The sequence below is a fragment of the Rhinopithecus roxellana genome, chromosome 4 (assembly GCF_007565055.1).
Source record: "Rhinopithecus roxellana isolate Shanxi Qingling chromosome 4, ASM756505v1, whole genome shotgun sequence".
NCBI lineage: Eukaryota > Metazoa > Chordata > Mammalia > Primates > Cercopithecidae > Rhinopithecus > Rhinopithecus roxellana.
The window spans coordinates 65,234,834-65,258,036 of record NC_044552.1 but is presented as its reverse complement, the minus strand read 5'-3'; the positions used below and the strand labels follow the sequence as shown (position 1 = coordinate 65,258,036).

At 42.8% G+C, this 23,203-nt stretch overlaps 3 protein-coding genes across 3 annotated transcripts in view; 2 read left to right on the top strand and 1 right to left on the bottom strand.

The window, feature by feature from the left end:
* Positions 1-11,509, top strand: part of LOC104663991 (histone H4) — a 63,772-nt gene extending 52,263 nt beyond the window's left edge. The window contains exon 5 of the mRNA XM_030928475.1: positions 9,564-11,509. The gene's annotated coding sequence lies outside the window, so the exon portion shown is untranslated. The remainder of the gene's footprint in view (positions 1-9,563) is intronic.
* On the top strand, positions 136-21,983 carry LOC104663490. The gene is given in 3 exon segments (XM_010364689.2): positions 136-846; positions 20,140-20,487; positions 21,463-21,983. Coding segments are annotated over 3 exon segments (1,224 nt in total). The 5' UTR covers positions 136-433; the 3' UTR covers positions 21,926-21,983.
* LOC104663499 (histone H2B type 1-F/J/L-like) lies at positions 20,054-20,522 on the bottom strand. The gene has a single exon (XM_010364703.2). The coding sequence runs from the start codon at positions 20,489-20,491 to the stop codon at positions 20,111-20,113; it is 381 nt and encodes a 126-aa protein (XP_010363005.1). The 5' UTR covers positions 20,492-20,522; the 3' UTR covers positions 20,054-20,110.
* Positions 21,984-23,203: the final 1,220 nt, after the last annotated feature.

Sequence of the window (23,203 nt, the reverse complement as noted above, 5' to 3'; positions counted from 1 at the left end):
TGCCTTATAATGGTCAAAGGTTTCTAGCTAGCGGCAGTTCAAGTTACTCCGGAAAACCACACAAGATAAACTTCTCAAAACGTGGTTCTCCGAATCAGGCCCCACAACACATCTACTGAATGAGAATTAGCGTCTTCCAAAGTCTTAAAGTAGTCGTTTACGGACTACAGCTTGAGAAGCGCAGAATTACAATTTTAGGAAATTAACGCTCTTGGATCGCATACTAACAGAGAAGAGAGGATTAAAAAATGAAGTGATTCATCCAGTCAGACTTTCCAGTAATTCACCAATCACATTGTTGGACTCTTCAGCCAATGGTTTTGTTGCGCGGGACTTTTGAAAATCAACAAGGCCAATTAGAATGTTTCTGAGTATATATAAGGGTAGTTGCCACTCTGCCAAGTGGCTGAGTTTTTCTTCCAGTTAATCTGAGATGGCCCGCACCAAGCAGACTGCACGCAAGTCCACCGGTGGCAAAGCACCGCGCAAGCAGCTGGCCACTAAGGCGGCTAGGAAAAGCGCGCCGGCCACCGGCGGCGTGAAGAAGCCTCACCGCTACCGTCCCGGCACCGTGGCTCTGCGCGAGATTCGCCGCTACCAGAAGTCGACTGAGCTGCTGATCCGAAAGTTGCCTTTCCAGCGCCTGGTGCGAGAAATCGCTCAGGACTTCAAGACGGATCTTCGCTTTCAGAGTTCCGCAGTGATGGCCCTGCAGGAGGCCTGCGAAGCCTACTTGGTGGGGCTCTTTGAGGACACCAACCTGTGTGCCATCCATGCTAAGCGAGTGACTATCATGCCCAAGGACATTCAGCTAGCTCGCCGCATTCGTGGGGAGAGAGCGTAAAGGTTTCTGGGTAATAATTCTCTCCAACCCAAAGGCTCTTTTAAGAGCCGCCTACTTTCACCCGAAAATAGCTGTGATTGACTAATCGAATCTTTGAAACTTAACGTTGGTTGTAGTACTTAAGTCCTCATTTGATTGGCTAAAGTTAATGGTAAGCTTGCTATATTCCCGTGCTTTCTCTCGAACATGCCAGATTGTCAACGTCCTTTTTTTTAAATTCAAATTTAAATTTTTAATTTTTTACTGGCTATTCGGGGTTTGGTGCTTCGATTTGGTAGCGGAAGGGGACATCTGGGTTCATGTTATACATGGTTTGTCTCAAGCGTTAGTCGCGTTGTCTACTTATACCCATTATAGAAGTGGTGTTTTTTCGTAGTATATTTGTAGTTAATCCCTTTTAAAACCTTACAGTGAATGAGCATTGGCAGTTGAGAATAGGTACAGATGTTCTTGGTTGCTGCTTTTTCTTGTCTGAAGTAAGCTATTTCCACAATTCCCCGCCCCACCCCCTCCTTTTTTTTTTTTTTTTTAACAGTTCTTTGTCTTTTCTGTGAAATGATCCATTTTTGACCGATATCAATATCAGAAATTGGTGGCAGAAACCAAAGCCAGATTGGCTTCTACATTACTGGCAGCGTGGGCATTACCTGGGAACTTGTTAGAAGCTTGTTTCAATCCCCATCTAGGGCTGGAGTCAATCTGTATACACTTAAGATGATTGTCATGAACACTGATTTAGGAAGTCTAGGTTGTTGGTTTTGGTCTAATCAATAAAGGCATACTGCCTGTGGACTGTTACAAGGAGTGAGCTTTTGCAAAATGCATGTTTATGTTACAGAATGAAATATTCTATGAAATGTTCTCTAAAGCAAGTACACAGAACAATCCCCTAAAATAGTTTGATTTCTTTACAGATCAGTTTTCTCAATGTAACATTACAGTCACATGGGAAGGTGTTAGAAAAATCTTTACCTGGTGTTCAATGAGACTAATAGCAATCTGCAGAGTGGGCCCAGGGAATGGTAATTATTAAGATTCAGGTGCTTCTAACAAACAGCTGGGGCTGAGACTTCTTGCTACATAAATTTTAATACTCTCATTAGCTCTGGTTTGACTCCAGACTTAACACAGTTTTCTAATTGAATCTGTTTCCTTGTAGTTTGCCCTCAGAGAGAATATACTGGTCTCTAAAGACTTTCTGGCTTGCTTGACTATCTTTCAACACCTGGCTTTTATAAGAATTTCTTAGGGCAACACTAATGTAAGTTGTTTTTTTTCTTTTCTTTTTTTTTTTTTTTTGTTCTTTTCCTTTTTGTTTTTTGTTTTTTTTCTTTCTTCTTTCTAATGTAAGGTTTTTTTTTTTTTTTTTTTTTTTTTTTTTTTTTTTTTTTTTTGAGATACCAAGGTCCTTTCAGTGAAAGTATCAGGTTTTTAGGGATGTTACAAGGAGGAACACATACCATCCTGGGCTGCTTGGCATACAACCAAGACATCTGTTTGCATATAGAACCCTTCCTTTACAGATTAGCACAAGGCCCTGTTTGGGTATTCAGCAGATCCTCCTTTATGACCTTTATTAATTTAGCAACTTGTCATTTTTTTTTCACGTATTGCTTTTATTTTAAAAACTAATTTGACATTCCAGAATATATGGGAAAGGAGATAATAGTTTAATAAAACCTTATGTTCCTCTCATCCAGCTTCAATAAAAACATTGGCTTAAGTGTATTTTATCTATTGATTTTTGTAAAGCAAATAATGAAACCGCCTAATGGGTTCACCTTGCCCGCTGCCTAGACAAAGCTGATTTATCTAGGCAGGGAATTGCAATAGAGAAAGTAATTCATGCAGAGCCAGCTGTACGGGAGACCCTAGTTTTATTGTTACTCAAATCAGTCTCCCCAGCATTCTGGGTGGGGGAAGCCGGTGAACCAGGAGTCCTGATTGGTTAGGTCAGAGATGTCATTACAAGGAGTCGAAGCTGTCTCCTTGGGCTGAGTCAGTTTCTGGGTGGAGGCCAGGAGATCTGATGAGTCAGTTTACGAATCTGGGTGGTACCAGCATCAGGTCTGCAAAATATCTCAAGCACTGATCTTAGGAGCAGTTTAGGCAGGGTCAGAATCTTATAGGTTCCAGCTGCAGGACTCCTAAACTATAATGTGTGTGTGTGTGTGTGTGTGTGTGTGTTTTTTTTCCTTTGAGACAGAGTCTCACTGTGTCGCCCAGGATGGAGACTGCAACCTCCGCCTCCCAGGTTCGAGCGATTCTCTTGTTCAGCCTCCCAAGCAGCTGGGATTACAGGTGTGTGCCACCATGTCTAGCTAATTTTTGTATTTTTAGTAGAGACGGGGTTTCATCATATTGGCCAGGTTGGTCTCGAACTCCTGACCTCAAGTGATCTGCCTGCCTTTGCCTCCCAAAATGCTGGGATTACAGGCGTGAGCCATTACAACCGGCCCCTAAACTGTAATTTCTAATCTTGTGAGTAATTACTTAGTTCTGTCTACAAAGGCAGTCTAGTCCCCAGGCAAGGAGGTTTGTTTTGGGAAAGGGCTGTTATCATATTAGTTTTAAACTATAAACTAAGTTCCTCCCAAAGGTAGGTCAGCCTACACCCAGGAATGAACAAGGACAGCTTGAAGGTTAGAAGCAAGATGGAGTTGCTTAGGTCAGATCTCTTTGACTGTCTCAGTTACAGTTTTGCAATGGCAATTTCAATATCATTTCATCTATTTTATATATGTTATCTGCTATTTAACACCTTATGGGCCAGGTGCCTTGGCTCATGCCTGTAATCCCAGCACTTTGGCAGGCCGATGTGGGCGGATCATGTGAGGTTAGGAGTTCTTGACAAACTTGGCCAACTTGGTGAAACCCCATCTCTACTAAAAATATAAAAATTAGCTGGACCGGGCCTGGTGGTGCACACCTGTAATCCCAGCTACTCGGGAGGTTGAGGTAGGAGACTCTCTTGAACTTGTGAAGTAGAGGTTGTAGTGAGCCGAGATCATGCTACTGCACTCCAGCCTGGTGACAGACCGAGACTCCATCTCAAAAATAAAAAAAATAAATTATGATGCCATCATTACTTATATAACAAATAGTATTTCTTTTTTAAAAATTTAATATGATCCATTTTGGATGACATATTTCTTTAACATTGATTTTTATTTACTGCAAATAACTGGTTGAGAATTTACAATGTACCAGATGCTGGTCTGTGCGTTGGAAATACACCCAGAGAACGAAACACAAAATGTTTGCTCTCATGGAATTTACATTCGAGTCTGGAATAGACAGAAAATAAGCTAGATAGGTAAATATCATATGTAATATGTTAGATGGTGAGAAGGAAAAAAAATAAAGCAAGACTAAAGAGTGTCATAGGAAGCTGTAATTTAGATAAGGCAACTAATGAAGACCCTATTAAGAAGATAATATTTCAGCAAAGAGCTGAAAGAGATGAGGAAGCAACTTGTGTGGATGTGTTCAGGGAGAAGAGGAGGGAGACTGCTGAGGTACCATGGTGACCATGGGGAATGAGCAGGGGACAATAGGAGATGAAGGTGGAGAAAAGGCAGAATAATTTTCCCTTCAACTCCCACCCCCCACATAGGTTCTTAGTTGAAACAAACTATGTAACAAAAGACAGATTAACAAATGAAAAACAAGCAGAAGTGTATTAACGTATATATTACATATACATGAATGACACCCAGGGAATGAGTACACATTGAGGTGGCTTTGAATTCCAGCTTTTGTGTAGTGCCTTCCACAAAGAACAGTAAATTTTTAGAGAATTTAGAAGACGAAGGAAAAGTACTTTGAGTCTCCAGGGGTGGCAATGTTGGGGAAAGCAAACAAATAGATAAAGCGTAGTTAGTAAAGCTTGCTTTAAGATTCTTCTGGTGCATCACCAGGCCCTTAAGAGTGAAAGCTCTTCTCTGTACGTCTTTTGTTCTCCCTGATAGTGTAAACCAAAAATTCACAGGTTTATTTTTGCCAAGGTTGAAGATGCGTCTGGGAAAAAGAAACACAAGTTACACAAAATCTATGGCCTGTGAGGCCCAGGTGGGCAGATCACTTGAGGTCAGGAGTTCGAGACCAGTTTGACCAACATGGCGAAACTCCATTTCTACTAAAAAAAATACCAAAAAATTAGCCATACGTGTTTGCACGTGCCTGTAGTCCCAGCTTCTCTGGAGGCCGAGGCACGAGAATCGTTTGTACCTGGGAGGTGTAGGTTGCAGTGAGCCAAGATCATACCACTGTACTCCTAGCCTGGGTGACAGAGTGAGACTCTGTGTCTCAAAAAAAAAAAAAAAAAAAAAAAAAAAAAAGAAAAGAAAAGAAAAGAAAAAGAAAAGTTTAGTATATTCTCAGGTAAAGAAGATGTAAAAAAGTTAAAATGGATAAAGGGAATGACAGCCAGAGGATGGGAGGGAATGTGGTAGACAGCTGTAATTTTAAAAAGGGTGGATAGGGAAGAACTCACAAGTGAGATAAGACTGAGAAAAGAAGATAACTTTTTTTGTTGTTGTTGTAGAGACGAGGCCTCACTATGTTGCCCAGGCTAGTCTCAAACTCTTGTGCTCAAGGGATCCTCTCACCTTGGCCTCCAAAAGTGCTGGGGCTACCAGACGTGAGGTACCACACCAGGCCAAGAAAATAACTTTCATCTGAGGAATGGGAGTCGTTTTAAATGATCAGGCCCACAGCCACACTAAAATGAGACAACAATCACAACCTACTCCCCTCGTTGAGATATGTATTCATCTCTAGATAGTGCTTGTTATTATAAGTAGCTACAAGTTTACCAAATAATGCCACATCCCACACTGTAACCCACACCCTGTAGCTTTACAATGTATAGCCAATAACTAATTGATGCTATTTCTGTAAACCAATGACAATTCCTGACAAAAAATTTTGTATCAGTCCACCTTCTGTCCCCCCTTTTTTGTCTTTAAAAACCTATTTTTAACAAAGGCCAGTGGAGCTCATATCCCAGATTACTTGGGACTGAGATTTCTGAGCTGCTGTCCTGACTTTGGTTCGAGTAAATTATCTTTTTTTTTTTTTTTGAGACGGAGTCTTGTTCCATCACCCAGGCTTGCTCTGTCAACCAGGCTGGCGTGATCTCGGCTCACTGGGTTCACGCCATTCTCTTGCCTCAGCCTCCCGAGTAACTGGGACTATAGTCACCTGCCACCATCCCCAGCTAATTTTTTTGTATTTTTAGTAGAAACGGGGTTTCACCATGTTAGCCAGGATGAGTTTCCATCTCCTCACCTCGTGATCTGCCTGCCTCGGCCTCCCAAAGTGCTGGGATTACAGGCGTGAACCACTGTGCCTGGCCCCAATTCTTTTTTCTTTTTTTGTTTTTTTTTTGAGACGGAATCTCACTGTCACCCAGGCTGGCGTGCAGTGGCACGATCTCGGCTCACTGCCACCTCTGCCTCCTGGGTTCAAGTGATTCTCCTGCCTCAGCCTCCTGAGCAGCTGGGACTTCAGGCGCATGCCCCTATGCCTGGCTACTTTTTGTATTTTTAGTAGAGAGGGGGTTTCACCATGTTGGCCAGGATGATCTCCATCTCCTGACCTCGTGATCCACCTGCCTCAGCCTCCCAAAGTGTTGGGATTACAGGCGTTAGCCACCGCGCCCGACCATAAATTCTTTAAATTACGAATTGTGCTTCCGCATCTTTCTTTTAGGCCAACAAGTCTGAAGGAAATCAACTATTTCATCCCCAAGTATACTTCTTTGACATATTTTGGGATGGTTCTTTGGAGGGTCTGCAAACAGAAGTTGCCCTACAGAACTGCCTTTTGTGGAGATGTGCATCTGTTGAGAAAAACTGCTTTGGTTCTGCCAGGTTTTTTTTTCTGAGGCTTTACCTTGTCCAATCTAGGAAAGATTAAGAGTCTGACACCGGGCCAGGCTCAGTGGCTCACGCCTGTAATCCCGGCATTTTGGGAGGCCGAGGCAGGCGGATTTGAGGTCAGGAGTTCGAGGCCAGCCTGGGCCAACGTAGTGAAACCCCATCTCTACTAAAAACACAAAAATTAGCTAGGCATGGTGGCGGGCGTCTGTAATCCCTACTAGTCAGGAGGCTGAGGCAGGAGAATCGCTTGAACCCAGGAGGCGGAGGTTGCAGTGAGACGAGATAGTGCCATTGTACTCCAGCCTGGGCAACAGAGTGAGACTCCCTCTCAAAAAAAAAAAAAAAAAAAACCAAAAAAAATGTCTGAGTCTGACACCTTTAAAGGTCTGAAAGAAATATTTACTATATATGTATTCTTCTTGAGGGCTGCTACCTATGAATTTTCATCTACATAACAAGACCACCTTTGTTAGCAAAGCCCTCCCATAACCTGTCTTGCGTGATTGACTACCCTAACCTGTTTTTGGCCATGCTCTGAGCCCCCATTCTTTAACCTTAAGATGGCATTTAAGGTTCTGTACCCCACTGCTGGGGTTGGGGTAATTATTCTGTGGTTCTCCCTCATGCATGTTAATAAATTTGTTTCCTTTTCTCTCCTATTAATCTGTTTTTTGTTAATTGATATTTGAGAAAAACTTCAGAGGGTGAAGGGGAAGATTTTTCTTGGTCCTGACAAGACTAAGCAGAGAAGAGAGTGAGTTCTATATACATCTGTAGGAAGATCATACCAGAGAGACGAAACATTGATTCATGGATCCTGAGTTGGGTGCATATTTGGGCTATGGACATTGTTCTGATTGCCAACTACATAAAACCAGGGTCTTTGTTTTTCTTAAGCTGGAATTTCCAGGTAACTCAGTACAGATTTATACTTTTTTTTTTTTTTTTTTTTTTTTTGAGATGGAGTTTTGTTCTTGTTGCCCAGGCTGCAGTGCAATGGCACAATCTCAGCTCACTGCAACCTCTGCCTCCCGGGTTCAAGTGATTCTCCTGCCTGAACCTCCCGAGTAGCTGGGATTACAGGCATGTGCCACAACGTCCGGCTAATTTTTGTATGTTTAGTTGAGACGGGGTTTTGCCATGTTAGTCAGGCTTGTTCACAACTCCTGACCTCAGGTGATCTACCAACCTCAGCCTCCCAAAGTGCTGGGATTACAGGAGTGAGTCACCACGCCTAGCCTTTTTTTTTTTTTTTTTGAGACACAGTCTCACTTTGTTGCCCAGGCTGGAGTGCAGTGGCGTGATCTTGGCCCACTGTAACCTCCGCCTCCCTGGTTCAAGCACTGCTGCATGCCTCAGCCTCCCAAGTAGCTGGGAATACAGGCGCCTGCACGCCTAGCTAAGTTTTGTATTTTTTAGTAGAGATGGGGTTTCGCCAGGTTGGCCAGGCTGGTCTTGAACTCCTGACCTCAGGTGATCTGCCAGCCTCGGCCTCCCAACGTGCTGGGATTACAGGCATGAGCCACTGCACCCGGCCTGATTCATACATTTTCATTTTTCAAAAGTGTTGTTCCAGATACCCAAGGACATTCAGTTAAGACTGAACCAAGAGGCAGGGGCAGGAAAAGATGAGCAATGAGTGCTAACCCCATGGAGGACTGCTCACCCTATTCAAGGACACCAGTAGTTAAGGAAAGAGTATTATTATATGGTAATTTATTTAAAATACAAAATAAGAGATCTGGAAAATTGCTATCATTTTACTTTTCACATGAAAGAATCCAATGTAGTCTTTATAAAAAGGCTTTATATGCTGTAACATTTTCTGAGATTTCATTATACTAGATATCTATGGATGAGCTCCCAAGTACAAAGAAAACTGCTCCTACTGGCAACAGAACTCCACATTAAAATTTCTATAATGGTTATAATATGATGGCTGAATCCATAATGAATAAAACAAAATTAAATTATGAAGATGATACATGTTCCCAACTACCGATTTTGAGCCCTAGAGAAACCTTGACAAAAAATTGAGAGATCACATTTCTTCTTAATCCTTCATATTGAGTGAGACTAATTGTCCAATATGAGATCCAGGGAGTTTATTTATGATTATAACTGATAATAATGGACTATCAATTACTTTCACTTTTTTGGTAAGTGCAGTTAGAGGAAAAAAGTCGTGTCTGGGGTCCTACAAAATTTACCCAGATTATTCTGTGATGCTTTTGGGGAACAATGTCAAAATTATAGTCTCTATTTTCTCCTTGAACTTTTCTTTTCTCTTTCTTTCTCTTTCTTTCTTTTTTTTTTTTGAGACAGTCTCACTCTGTTATCTAGGCTGGACTGCAATGGTGTGATCCTAGCTCACTGCAGTCTCGAACTCCTTGCCTCAAGCAACCTTCCCCACCTCTGTCTCCCAAAGTGTTGGATTACAGGCATGAGTCATGACCCCTGGCCTCCTTACTGATTTTGTTTAATTTTTTTTTTTTTTATTATAGAGATGAGGTCTCACTATATTACCCAGACTGGTCTTGAACTCCTGGGCTCAAGTGATCCTCATGCCTCAGCATCCCAAAGTGCTGCAATTACTGGTGTGAGTCACAGCATCCAGCCCTCCTTATGCTTTTCTAATTGAGGATCCAAGAGGCAACATATCCTATGAAACTACCTCATCCTCATGGTCACATCCACATTGAAAGATCACTAGGCTGTGGACGGAAGTTCTGCTGCTGATAGAGTTGAATATAGCTTCCTCTCCTCTGTTTAACTCTTAAGAAGTCCACATTTTGCTTTGTTTCGCTCAATGAAATCTTATGTTTCTTTTACAGATGAAGTGTTTTGACCTGAAGATTCATCCAGCAACAAGTGAATGCATTTCCTTTTAGAAATTAAGAATCTGGACCCTTCTTTGGTGCAGAGCATACTAGTTAAGATAAATACAAGTTTATTTTCTGTGGATATGAGGTTCAAAAAGGGTATTCTAGATCAACAGGTCCCTCTTTGTTCCAGCAGTAGTTCTGGAACCCAAATTCCCTCTGTCTTTGTGGCTTAGCCATCTTAAATGTGGCTTCCACATTTGCCCTGCAAAGGGAAAGAAGATGGAAAAATCCTTCGTGGAAAGTTTTGTTATGTCCCAGGCCTGGAAATGTCAATCTTTACTTGTATTTATGTTCCATTGGCAGGAACTTAGCTAAAAGGCCACACCTAATTGGAAGAGAAGCTGAAGAAAGAGGTTTCAACATGGGCCCAAAAGAAGAAAAAGGTTAAATTAATGACCAGAATTAATAAGAGAAAAAGCATATGAATTTATTAACGTGTACACTGCAGAGGGGGTTGGATAGAGTGATCACCCAATATTGCAATTGGGCATAGATGTTTATCCTACTTCCTAGGGAAATGGGAGCTTGAGAAGTGTTTTTAGGGGTATAATATGATTTGTTTTATGCGACCACTAGAGCCGGCGCCAGAGGAAAAGGCAAGTAGGCAAGATAAAAAAGGAAACTTTATTACCTAGCCAATGTAAAGAAAGAGGAAGCGAGGTTCACCGGTCTCCAGCGGCGGAGGCCGAGGAAGTCGCTCCGGCGTTCTCCGACGAGGTTCCTGGGTCCCGCGTACGAGGAGTGGCCCGCCCGGCGCCTGCCGGGAGCAGCTTTTATGTTTTGGGCCTGGGAGTGGGAGGGCAGTAGGCAGGACGCGGGCGGGTGGAGGGCTGTGCGGTGGGCACGGCCAGGTAAATCTTGGTCCCTTCGGATTGACCACACCTGGCGCATGCCCGGTTGATCTGCACCTTCCCGGGCTGTGGGAAAGTTGGTGATGAAGAACCCGGAAGTGCGCCATCTTAGTCACCTTTGTTCTTTGTTTCCCTCTCCCTCCCTCCAGACATAATAAATGACTTTTAGGGGAATTCAGTGGGCTTGAAGAACATGCAAGAGCCTGGGACAATGTCTGTTAGGGCTGCAGAGTAGGCAGTGGTTTGTGACAGAATCTATCTAGGCTTGTTGACAGGCTTGTGTTTCTCCCTGTGATATTAGTTCATTTAATGAAAACTCAGGATAGAGACAAAAGATAATTGTATTCTTTGGCAGGTTTGGACTTTAGGCAGATAAGGAACTTCTGAAAACAACTTCATCCTGTACTTTGGGAGACACAGAGAATTGAGAGATAGGAGGGATGGGGAGAAGGTCAGAGAGACCTTGTAGCTTCTTCAGTTCAGGATGTCAAAGTGCCATATTTTGGGATATCAGTTTCTGAGCCCCAACAGTGTCATATATCTTTGATTTTAGATATCATCTCTTGCTCTCAATCCATTTCCAGAAAACCTGCTTATCTTCTGAAGTTGCTGTGCAGAAGCCCCCATGTTGTTCTTCATAGTGGTAGAAACAAAAGTGAAATAAAAGTCAGAATTCTTTGTTACACCCAACTGTAAGCTTGAGCAATCGCCTCATCATTACAAAAATTTATTGTTTCTGGTTTATAAATGAGGAAACAAGCTGAATGATTCTGCATAATGCCTAAAGTCATCCAGTTAATAAATGATGTAACAAATTTCAACCCAGGTAGTAGGTCTCAAAACTCTCCTAATGTTAAGCATATTCCATTGCTGTGCTATAGTTTGTGAAAATAAATAAAATTTGATGTGATGGTGCATTTCTGTAGCCCGTCCTACTCTGGAGGCTGAGGTGGGAGAGTCATTAGAGACATGAGTTGGAGGCTGCAGTGAGCTATGATTGAGCCACTGCACTCCAGGCTGGGTGACAAAATGAGACCTCATCTCCTTAAGAAGAAAAAACACACAAAAAAACCAGCTGTTGGAATTCCCAAAACACATTAAGATTGAGAGAGATGAGAAAACTTGAGTTCTTTTTTTTCTTGTTCTCTACAGTGTCTAGAATTAAGCAACATTAGGCATTAGGGAGAAAAGTCTCCTGCCTTCTTTTTTTTTTTTTTTTTTTTTTTTTTTTTTTTTTTTTTTTTTTTTTTTTTTTTTTGAGATGGAATCTCACTCTATTGGCCAAGCTGGAGTGCAGTGGCATGATCTTGGCTCACTGCAACCTCTGCCGCTTGGGTTCAAGCAATTCTCCTGCCTCAGCCTCTTGAGTAGCTGGGATTACAGGTGCCTGCCACCATGCCCGGCTAATTTTTGTATTTTTTAGTAGACATGGGGTTTCACCATCTTGGCCAGGCTGGTCTTGAACTCCTGACCTCGTGATCCACGCACCTTGGCCTCCCAAAATGCTGGGATTACAGGTGTGAGCCACCTTGGCCGGCCCTGGCTTCTTAATTAATGATCCTTGTTAAAGATTTAACCTCCCCTTTGTTGTCGTACTTTTCGGGGTCTGTCCCGCACAGCCTGGCTGACTGATGTATGAAAGGAGTACTCACACACAGGTATGCAGTATGTAAGAGCAGCCTTCTGACCTTTCAGAAGGTCTGCTCCTTTCCTTATAGTTTCTCCTACCACTCTGACTGATCTCCTATATCTCCCCCTTTTGTTTTTTGCATCAGGTTTTGTTGATTGAAGAACACAGATGTGCACAGTGACAGGCTTGACAGGTGCAGCGGTTCCAGCTTGTGTTCCAGCTTTGCATCCTAGAAGCAGTAGATAACATAAGACAAGCATGAGTATAATCAGTAATATTCTTTTCCAATCAAAGAGTTACCCCCAGGAGTGGGGGTCTATCCAGGAGAGGTGTTTTTGCACATTGTTCTATAGGGCTGTTACTGAGGAACCTCACCAGGGGTGTGTTAATCCCTCCTACCAAAGCAGTCACATTGTTAGAAGCTGGGAAGGGGCTGTCTGCCCAAGTAACAGGGCAGAAGAAAGGTGACTCTAGAAGATGGGCCTAATAGAGTGTAGCAGGTACGAGTTGCAGGCAGAGTGAGAGAAAAACCAATACCCTATGAGTGTTGCAATGTACAACAAAGAGCATAGCAAGGAACAGATTATCTGGAGTGAATGGTGTTTGTGTCTGGAGCGGGATTCGCTCAGCTTCCTGAGTTGTCTTCTTCAGCATAATGTCCAGGGCCTGTGTTGTCCATGGAAGCCGCATCGTTCTGGGGCTACGGGTCCTGCAGGGTCATTTCCTTTATTTTTGGTACCGGGTTGGGTTCCAGCCACGCCATGGTATGGTTTGATGTGTCGCACAGAAATCCAAAGAGGACTTGAGGGGGTGTGAACACAAGCATATCCTTTTCTCCACGTTAACAAATCATTTGGACTGCATCATAGATTACTATTTACATCTTTCCATAAAAACTAAAGGTTTCATATTCTGAAAGGTTTTTGCAAAGTGCTTTTCTATGGCTGATTGAAATTTATCGTTTAAATTTAGGAAGTTAAGGGTAAATAAGGCTAAATTTAAGAAGTTAAGGGTAAATAAGGCTTGTGCTAGTAATGTTGTAGGGTCCTTACTCATATTCCCCCTTTTTTGTTTTTTAAGCATATTTTTAAGGGTGGAATGGGCACGTTCCACTATGGCTTGTTCTTATATAGAAGGGGGTTCTTTTCCTGAGTTACTTTGGTCTTTACTATTGGGGCATTCCTGTTTCATATGACCTGACTTTTCTCATTGAAAACAATTTGAATTTTTATCCCTTTTTACTTTTTGAGGCTTTAATGCCATAGCCAGTATTCTGGCTTTCTGTGTTTCAGTCTCCACCAGCTGACATGCTCATATGAGTTCCCTACTGTAGCTGCTTTCCCTCTGACTGCTTGCATTGCTTGCTGGCAATCCACATTAGCATTTTCATAGGCCAATTACAACAATAAGATATCAGCGGCCTTGGCATGACTGATTTGTCTCTTAAGTCCCTGGGTTAACCGATTGATAAATTCAACAAATGGCTCCTGAGGCCTTTGTGGAACATTTATAAAAGATCTCTGTTGAACTCCACCTTCGGGAATTTGGTCCTAGGCCCCGTGAGTGCACAAAGACAGTTGCGCATAGACTTGAGGGACAAAATTTAATTGTTGTTATATATTAATATAGGGACCCCTCCCCTGGAGCACAGCAGCTATGTTCTGTCCTGCCAATTGATTCTGGTTAGCCTGTTGTTCGCACAATTCATTATATTCTGCCCTCTGGAGGAGTTATTGACTGGCCTCTAAAGTTGTTTTAGCTAGCACTGACTAGTCCCATGGAGTCAATATGGTAGTTATCTGCTATAGCCTCAATTAATCCTCTTGTGAATGGGTTAGTAGGTCCATTTTCTCTAATGCTTTTCGTTGTTTCCTTAAAAGTGTTGAAAGTAATAGGCTTATGTACCTAATTGGTCTGTTGATCTTGCATCATGGGACAAGCCAGGAGCTCCCCTTCTAATGCTGCTTGCCTAAGACGGGGTCCCATAACTGTAGTATATCTCTTGTCTTCTTCCCAATTTATTGGGGGAGGAGACTTAGGAAAAACCTCTGTCTCCTCTTTGGTATCTTTACCCAGGTAATGGCGGGGCTTAAGGAGGAGGAGGAGGAGGCAGTAAGGTAGATGATAGTTCTTCCTCCCCTCCTTTTTTAGGCTCTTCTGTGTAGAGCAGGACCAAAGCAGCCCTAACCAAGGCCCATAATATTAAAGATGTTACTGGGACCTGTTGCCCTTGTACATGATGTTGTTTAAGATTTCTTCCCAATTGCTTCCAGAGCCCTAGGTCTAGTGTGCCTTCTTCTGGGAACCATGGGCTATGGAATACAACACTTTGCATTACATCCCTTAATTGAGCCTCTGAAACCAAGGTTCCGCTAGCTTTAAGCAGCTGTTTCAATATTTTTATATACTGTTGCTGTTGAGCTGATAACTGTTGTCCCATGATGAAACCCTAGCTTGAAAATCCCCTTGAACTTGGAAATCCCCAGCAGGGACCAATTACTTACTGAGCAGTCACTTCACATTCATTTTCAAGGGTTCGGTCCAGATCCGTTGCAGTGTTCCTCACACTGGGCACCACCTGCCGGATCTGTCCCGCAGACCCTGACTGACTGACGATGAAGAGTACTCACACACAGGTATGCAGTGTGTAACAGCAGCTAGGAGACACCTGGGTCAAGTGGCCAAAGTGCAACCTCAAGAAGCTGGAGCTGCTTGCTTTTATTCAGTGCAGGCAGAATGCCGAAAGCCTGGGGCAAACACAGTCTGTGGGTAATTAACATTTATTGTTCCCCTTTCAGGGAATGTCACACACATGGATGTTCAAAGGTGAATTTCTGGATAACTTCAAACAAACAAGCCTGATCAAGATAATTTCCCCTTGCTTCCTTGCACATACTCCTCACCCTCTGCCTCAAGGCTAACAGCTGCCTTCAGCTATTCTCCCCCGAAGTTGTGCAGAGCCTTGCTATAAGCTCCTCTAACTCTGCCTATATAAATGAAATCTGAACTTCCCTATTTCAGAATGCTATCTCTATTACTTTGGAGTTGGTGTTTCCAGGTGGTCCATCCTTATGTTTTGTGCTTGAATAAATTCTTTATATTCTTCAGTGTGCAAGAAGAAGGGCTTAAACAAAAACAATAAAAATATATTCTGACTCTTTTGGTTATTTTTGTTTGATAAGTTGTATACATTATTTTCTCCATGGGACAATGTTTCCTGTCCTAGATAATAAGGACCATGTGTGGTTCACCTTTGTGGTTTGATTTAAGTAATGTGGGCATTTCAGATGTGAAAGGTTTTGAGGAACAAGGCAGATTACCTTGAAATGAGAAAGCTGAGGTTTTAAAATAAAAGGTGGCCAGGCGTGGTGGCTCACGCCTTTAATCCCAGCACTTTGGGAGGCTAAGGTGGGCAGATCACCTGAGGTCGGGGGTTTGAGACCATCCTGACCAACATGGAGAAACCCTGTCTCTACTAAAAATGCAAAATTAGCCAGGCGTGGTGGTGCACGCCTGTAATCCCAGCTACTCGGGAGGCTGAGGCAGGATAATCACTTGAACCCTGGAGGCAGAGGTTTCAGTGAGCCAACATCATGCCATTACACTCCAGCCTGGGCAACAAGAGTGAAACTACGTCCAAGAATGAATGAATAAATAAATAAATAAATAAATAAATAAATAAATAAATAAAGCAAGCAAGCAAAAGGCAAAGTTGAATCTTATTGGTGGGGGTCGGGGGAGTCAATGCATAAAGAACATTGACACCAATAGGTATGTCTCCAATGCTGAGTTGAGAAAATCCGGGAAGATAGAGGACAGGACTAAGGCAGGTAGCATTGGAGCTGCTTCTGTACCTGATTACTGACTAGAATGGATATTTATAATAGCATAGCTAGACACAGTAGCTCATGCCTGTAATCCTAGCGGTTTGGAAGGCCAAGGCAGGTGGATCACTTGAGCCCGGGAGTTTGAGACCACCCTGGGCAACATGGCAAAACACCATCTCTACAAAAAATATTTAAAAATGTTCTGGGCATGTAGGTGTGTGCCTGTGGTCCTAGCTACTTGGGAGGCTGAGGTGGGATCACCTGAGTCTAGGGATGTTGAAGCCGCAGTGAGCTGTGATCACACCACTGTACTCCAGCCTAGGTGACAGAGTGAGACAGCATCTCAAAAAACAAAACAAAAAAAAACAGTGCCATTGGACTTCAAACTCAGCCCAATCTCATTCACTTTAGGCATTGAGTGTGACCATGTAGCCCTGACTTCATTTTTCAAGGTGTTTTTCTGATTTACCAAGTCCTATGCTGATTGCGAACAGCTACATTTGAAGTCAGCGCCATCTGTTCATGTTAAAATGAACATTTGATTCTAGTTAGAGATGCATTGTTATCTTCCTAACTGAAGCAATTCTTGTCAATGTTTACTTTTTTTTTTTTTTTTTTTAGACAGGGTCTCTCACTCTGTCACCCAGGCTGGAGTGCAGTGGTGCAATCTTGGCTCACTGCAACCTCCACCTCCCAGGTTCAAGTGATTCTCCTGCCTCAGCTTTCCGAATAGCTGGGATAATTGGTGCAGGCCATCATGCCCAGCTAATTTTTGTATTTTTAGTAGAGATAGAGTTTCACCATGTTGGCCAAGGCTGGTCTCCAAGTCCTGACAGGTGATCTGCCCGCCTCAGCCTCCCATAGTGCTGGGATTACAGGTGTGAGCCACTGCACAGGCCTTCCTTTCCTTCAGGATTAAATGTGAACATTATAGCTGGAGCTGGAACAGGGATATATTCAGAAAGACAAAATTACAATGTCATGCGGAAAACTACTTTAATGCAATGATAGCCTTCAAATACACTACCAGGCAGGCTGTTCCAGAGGCTGTGAATAGAAAGTCTCATAGCCCAATGTAAGTTTCCTGAGCTCCATGGCTTAATTTTATTGAATGAATTTGAAACATGTAGCAAGAAACAAGCAGAAAGAGCTTTGGCAAGTGAACACATTTCAGATAGGTTGCAAATGACACAGTCTCACTACCTGAATCCTTGGTTATGCATGTCATATGTGTGAGGTTTCTCTCTCCCTCTTGTATATTTTGCCCACTGAGAGGGTGATTTCAAGAAACAGAGTTCCTGATAAGCAAAGAAGTCAGCAGATGCAAATTATGTGGAGCCAACACACGCTTGCTCTATTGGTATACAGCCACCTATATTGCTCAATAGTGGTATGCTGACCAGCCATGCCTTTTATATTCATGCTGTCTATAGAGGGCCAATGAGGCCAGCCAAAACAGGTGTTAACAGTGGGCGGTTAATTTATGACCCCATAAATATTGAGTACTTTATAAATATGTGGTGTCTCACAAATATCCAAAGGGTTTTGGTTCTTTCATCTCTTCCTGTCTCTTGAGTAGCACACACACAAGCCCTGCTGACTTTCTCTATGTCTAACACATCTCACAGGCTACTCATTTATGATTGATTATGAATATAGGTTTTGAATTTTGTCTACATTTCACAGACTTCTTGTATAGGTGATACTTAACACTTCTTATGAATTTCATCTGTCCCATTTGTTGGGTTGGTACTTCATAGGAGAATTCAATAGCAGAATATATTTGAGAGTATTTCAAATAATAAGAAACACATTACATTTATATATAGAGGACAAACACATTTTATGTATATATGTATGTATGAGATATATATATATATATATATATATAGAGAGAGAGAGAGAGAGAGAGAGAGAGAGAGAGAGAGAGAATTTGTATTTTTTTTTTGAGATGGAGTCTCTGTCGCCCAGGCTGGAGTGCAGTGGTGAGATCTCGGCTCACTGCAAGCTCCCCCTCCGGGGTTCACGTCATTCTCCTGCCTTGGCCTCCCGAGTAGCTGGGACTACAGGCCCCAGCGACCACGACCAGCTAATTGTTTATATTTTTAGTAGAGACAGGGTTTTACTGTGGTAGCCAGCATGGTCTCCTGACCTCGTGCTCCGCCTGCCTCTGCCTCCCAAAGTGCTGGGATTACAGGTGTGAGCCACCGTGCCTGCCCGCGACAGAGGGAATTTCTAAGGATATCGGAACTCCCATGTCTGAGCTGTATTAGGTTTGTGTGAGGGAAAAGTAGACTTTCATTTTCATTAACTATTAGATACTAGTTAATGTAACTAGATAGATAACTAGATAGATACTAGTTAATGTAACTATCATATAGTCATCATATGTTAATGTAACATATGATGATCATAGTTAATGTAACTATCATATAGTCATCATTAAAAACTCACACAGGTGGACATATACTAACTCACACAGGTGGACTATCATATACTAATTCACACAGGTATCATATACTAACTCACACAGGTGGACATTAAAAATATCTTTTATAAAAAATTATTTGCATAAATATACAATATTTGCTGTCTTATAGTATTACTTTCTATATTTCAGTTAGGTTGTACATTTTAGTAAAGCAATTCTATGAAATCCTTGTAAACCACTGATGAGACATGGCCAGATGAGAATATAAATGGGTAGCCCCTATTTTTAACCATAGTTCCATCAATATAGACTTGAACTCTGTGCTCTCTCCCTTCCTCTGTCATCACTCTCTTGCTCTCTCCCCACCCCTCCTCCCTGGCCACTAGGGAGGAGGCAAGAAAATCTACTTTTGAATTCCATGCTGCTGGCTCTTCTTCTGGCATCTCTTTTGCTCCACCCTCCCTTCAGAACTGCCTCCATGAACTTGCAAGTTTTCAAGATTATGTTAATTCAGCTTTTGGCAATTTAAATTCAGTCCCATCAAAAGCCCGTTTTAAAAGAAAAACATGACCTTCAGACTTATGTTTCTTTCTTTAGTTTGTGAGTTTATTGTATCAATATCCACTTTAGATTTCAATCCAGGTAAAGGACAGGGATAGTTTCTATCTTTTTCACTGCTCTTTCCTAAGTATTTTCTGTAATTTAATAGGTTCTCAGTAAATGAATAAACTCAAAGTACTAGTCCATCCACCAGATATTTTGAGAAAAATTGAAGGTACATCTCAGATCTAGGTTCTTAAAATACTCTTCCCTTACCTCCTGCTACCCCTACATTTTATGATTCAAGAGAAATGCCCATGAGGGTGGAGGAATGCAGAGGTTTCAGTCTGTATTACCCTACCATTACAGTTGGCAATCTTGGTATTTAAAAAATCCACAGCAGAAGTTGTGTACATAGTTTTGCTGATTCCTGTTAGCGTTTTCAAGTTAAGACTCCCTGAGCCTGGCCTTTTTGCTGACTGCCAACCAACATTACCTAAAAACAAAGACACATTGTTGCCAGGTCTTTTAGTATTTATATTGTCTGCTCTACTTTGTCTTACAAATCTAAATTTTTTCAGACACCTAAAACCCCTCATATTACTTGCTGAATAACTAAAGGTTTATTCCATGGCATTTTTTTTTTCATTTTCATAGTTTGTCATCTAACCCTTATCTATTAAGAAATTTCAATTTTTCTCAGGTACTTGGTAAACTACAATATCCCAGTTGACGTTAAATTCTAGGAGGCTCCCACAAAGATCACATTATGCTATCTAGAGTGGGTTCACTATTGTAGGCGCTCAATGTATTTTCAAGTCATCTTGAATACTCAAATTTACCAGCTCCAGACTGGACGTGTTGCTCCAAGTTGATTGCATCTAGGTTTTAAACTTAACTTTTTGTTCCTAAACTAGAATGTCCACTTTTCCTGCTGTGTCAAATTGTCTGCTCAGCAATACAAGGCAAGGCTGAGGTGGGAAAACTTAAAGACCAGCAGCCTGGGCAATGTAGTTATACACCACCTTTATAAAGACAAATGAGCTCTAAAATCTTAGTGTTTAACAGAGGCACAGGATAAACTGGCAATGTAGGAGAATTTTACCTGTACTGGCCACACTTCTCCGGTAGAAAACAGCAGCACCCAGCATTAAAACTCTTAATTGAAATTGTTAAGTGGCTCTGAAAAGAGCCTTTGGGTTTGAACATGCGTCCATTTACTTGGAGCTGGTGTACTTGGTGACAGCCTTAGTGCCCTCGGACACGGCGTGCTTGGCCAGCTCCCCAGGAAGCAGCAGGCGTACCGCCGTCTGAATCTCCCTAGAGGTGATAGTAGAGCGCTTGTTGTAATGCGCCAGGCGGGAAGCCTCACTCGCAATGCGCTCGAAGATGTCGTTGACAAAGGAATTCATGATCCCCATGGCTTTGGAGGAGATGCCAGTGTCAGGGTGGACCTGCTTCAGCACCTTGTACACGTACACAGAGTAGCTCTCCTTGCGGCTGCGCTTACGCTTCTTTCCATCCTTCTTCTGCGCGTTGGTTACCGCCTTCTTGGAGCCCTTCTTCGGAGCGGGAGCGGACTTAGCTGGATCAGGCATTGCAACAAAATTAAAGAATAAGAATACACCCAAGAGTGGACGCTTAACAGCACAGCTGGCCGTTTTTGTAGGTCTTTTATGCAAATAGGTGCTTAATCATTTTCAATTCCTGATTGGACCAAATCAGCCAATAAAAAAGTTAAATTCAAGTCACTTTTTGATTGGATATTTATGCGAAACCTACCTTACATCCTTTTCTACACCACCCGGGGGATAAAACGTAGTTTTTCATTCAAAACATTAGAAAAATTAATGCCTTGTTAGTAACATCTAGCTATAAGTTATGTCTCCTTAGGTGCGAATTTAAACAGAAACAAAGACGGATATTATGTTTCTAGTTTCCTACCAAATTGCAGCTTCCGGATTTAAAATTATCTATGAATAACTAATTCTAAAATGGAAATTACCTAAAGATTTACGTGTTTCCAGAATTATACCATCGGCTTTCTTTTATAATCCTATCATGGTCGTCAGCATTCTTACAAAAAATTTAAGCTTTTTCGGTAATCAAAGGATGAATACATTTCAAGAGCGATGGGATTTTAATACATCCCCTAGGAACGGAGTGTCTGGAAGTGAAACCAGTGTTCGTTGAAAGGTTCAGAATATAAGGAATAGGGTACCTACATTAAAAGTAAAATATTTCTTCAAAGTAAGAATTTTCTTAAAAATATAAAGGACAAATTGAGCTGCACCAATCACTTTCAAACGCGGAATTTTTGAAATCGCTCCGGAACTGCAGAAAGTTCATTTCCGTCTGTCAAACGTAATCCCAAAGTGATTAAAATAAAATCAGTGAAGGTACATAATACAGGTAGGCACATAAAACATAATAAAATGTAAGGAACTAGGGGAAAAAAGTATTTAGATAGGTTAAGGTTTTCTAAAATGAGACCTAGTAGCCGATCACAAGTCAGGGCGCGAAATTGGAAGATTCGGACCAATCAGAAGGACTTTGCCTTTATAAATAGGAGTAAGAACAACTGTTGGTTCCGTTGTGACCGTTGCTTGAAACTCATTCCTATGGCCCGCACGAAGCAAACGGCTCGTAAGTCCACTGGCGGCAAAGCGCCGCGCAAGCAGTTGGCCACTAAGGCGGCTCGTAAGAGCGCGCCGGCCACCGGTGGCGTGAAGAAGCCCCACCGCTACCGGCCTGGCACCGTCGCCCTCCGTGAAATCCGCCGCTATCAGAAATCGACTGAGCTACTGATTCGCAAGCTGCCATTCCAGCGTCTGGTACGTGAGATCGCGCAGGACTTCAAGACCGACCTGCGCTTCCAGAGCTCGGCGGTGATGGCGCTGCAGGAGGCCTGCGAGGCTTACCTGGTGGGGCTCTTTGAGGACACCAACCTGTGTGCCATCCACGCAAAGCGAGTGACTATCATGCCCAAGGACATCCAGCTAGCTCGCCGCATTCGCGGAGAGAGGGCATAAGTTGTACTAAGGGTGTGTACCAACTTAAACCAAAGGCTCTTTTCAGAGCCACCAACAGTTTCAGTTGAAAGCGTGGTAGCACTAGAGAGTAACGTCTCCTGAAACAAGGAACGTGGAGGGTTAGGGGATAGGGGGAGGGCCGGTGGCTCTTCTAGCCTTTTTTCTCTTTTCCATTGTCTTCAAAATGGCCGGGAGCGGCGGCTCAGGCCTGTAATCCCAGCACTGTGGTAGCCCAAGGCGGGCGAATAACTTACACAAAGGTCAGGAATTCGAGACTAGCCTGGCTAACAAGGTGAAACTCTCGTCTTCACGAAAAGTACAAAACCAAAAAACAAAATGACGGGCGTAGTGGCGCCCTCCTGCAGTCCCAGCTATACCAGGGGCTGAGGCAGCAGAATCGCTTGAATCCGGGAGGCAGATGTTGCAGTAAGTTGAGATCGCGCCACTGCACTCCAGCATGGATTACAGCGAAACTGTCTCAAAACAAACAAACAAAAAAACCCGGCTGTGTGCTGAGGCAAAACCAAAACTACAGGGAAAAAGGAAACAACCTGTGGACAAAAGTGTACGAAAGCTTTATTTGTGACAGTATAGGGAGTTAAATCATCTTATTTTTTTTGGCTTGCCCTAAGAGTTCATTCGAGACATCAACAGGAGAAACGGATACAAGTTAATATAAACAAACTTTACGTGGCACGGGAGCCTTCCAATTAAAACCCCAGGGTGCAGGTGGAGCTGTACACTATGCCCAGGGAAAACTGGGTTCAGGGAAATATTACTGCAACTTTTTTTTTTTTTTTTTGGAGACAGTTTCGCTCTTGTCACCCAGGATGGAGTGCGGTGGCGCGTTGCGGGATCCCGGCTCACTGCAACCTCCACCTCCCGGGTTCAAGCGATTCTCCTGCCTCAGCCTCCCGAGTAGCTGGGATCACAGGTGTGTGCCACCACACCTGGCTAATTTTGTAGTTTTAGTGGAGACAAGGGTTTCACCATGTTGGCTATGGTTGGTCTGGAACTCCTGACTTCAGGTGATCTGACCGCCTTGGCCTCCCAAAGTGCTGGGATTACAGCACCGTAATCCACCGTGCCCAGCGCAATTTCTTGTTATTCTAGTTATTTAATCAGCCTGGCCAACATGGCGAAACCCTGTCTCTATATAAATACAAAATTAGCCGGATGTAGTAGCAGGCCACTGTAATCCCAGCGACTAGGGAGGCTGAGGCAGGAGAATCACTTGAACCTGGGAGGTGGAGGTTGCAGTGAGCCGAGATCGTGCCA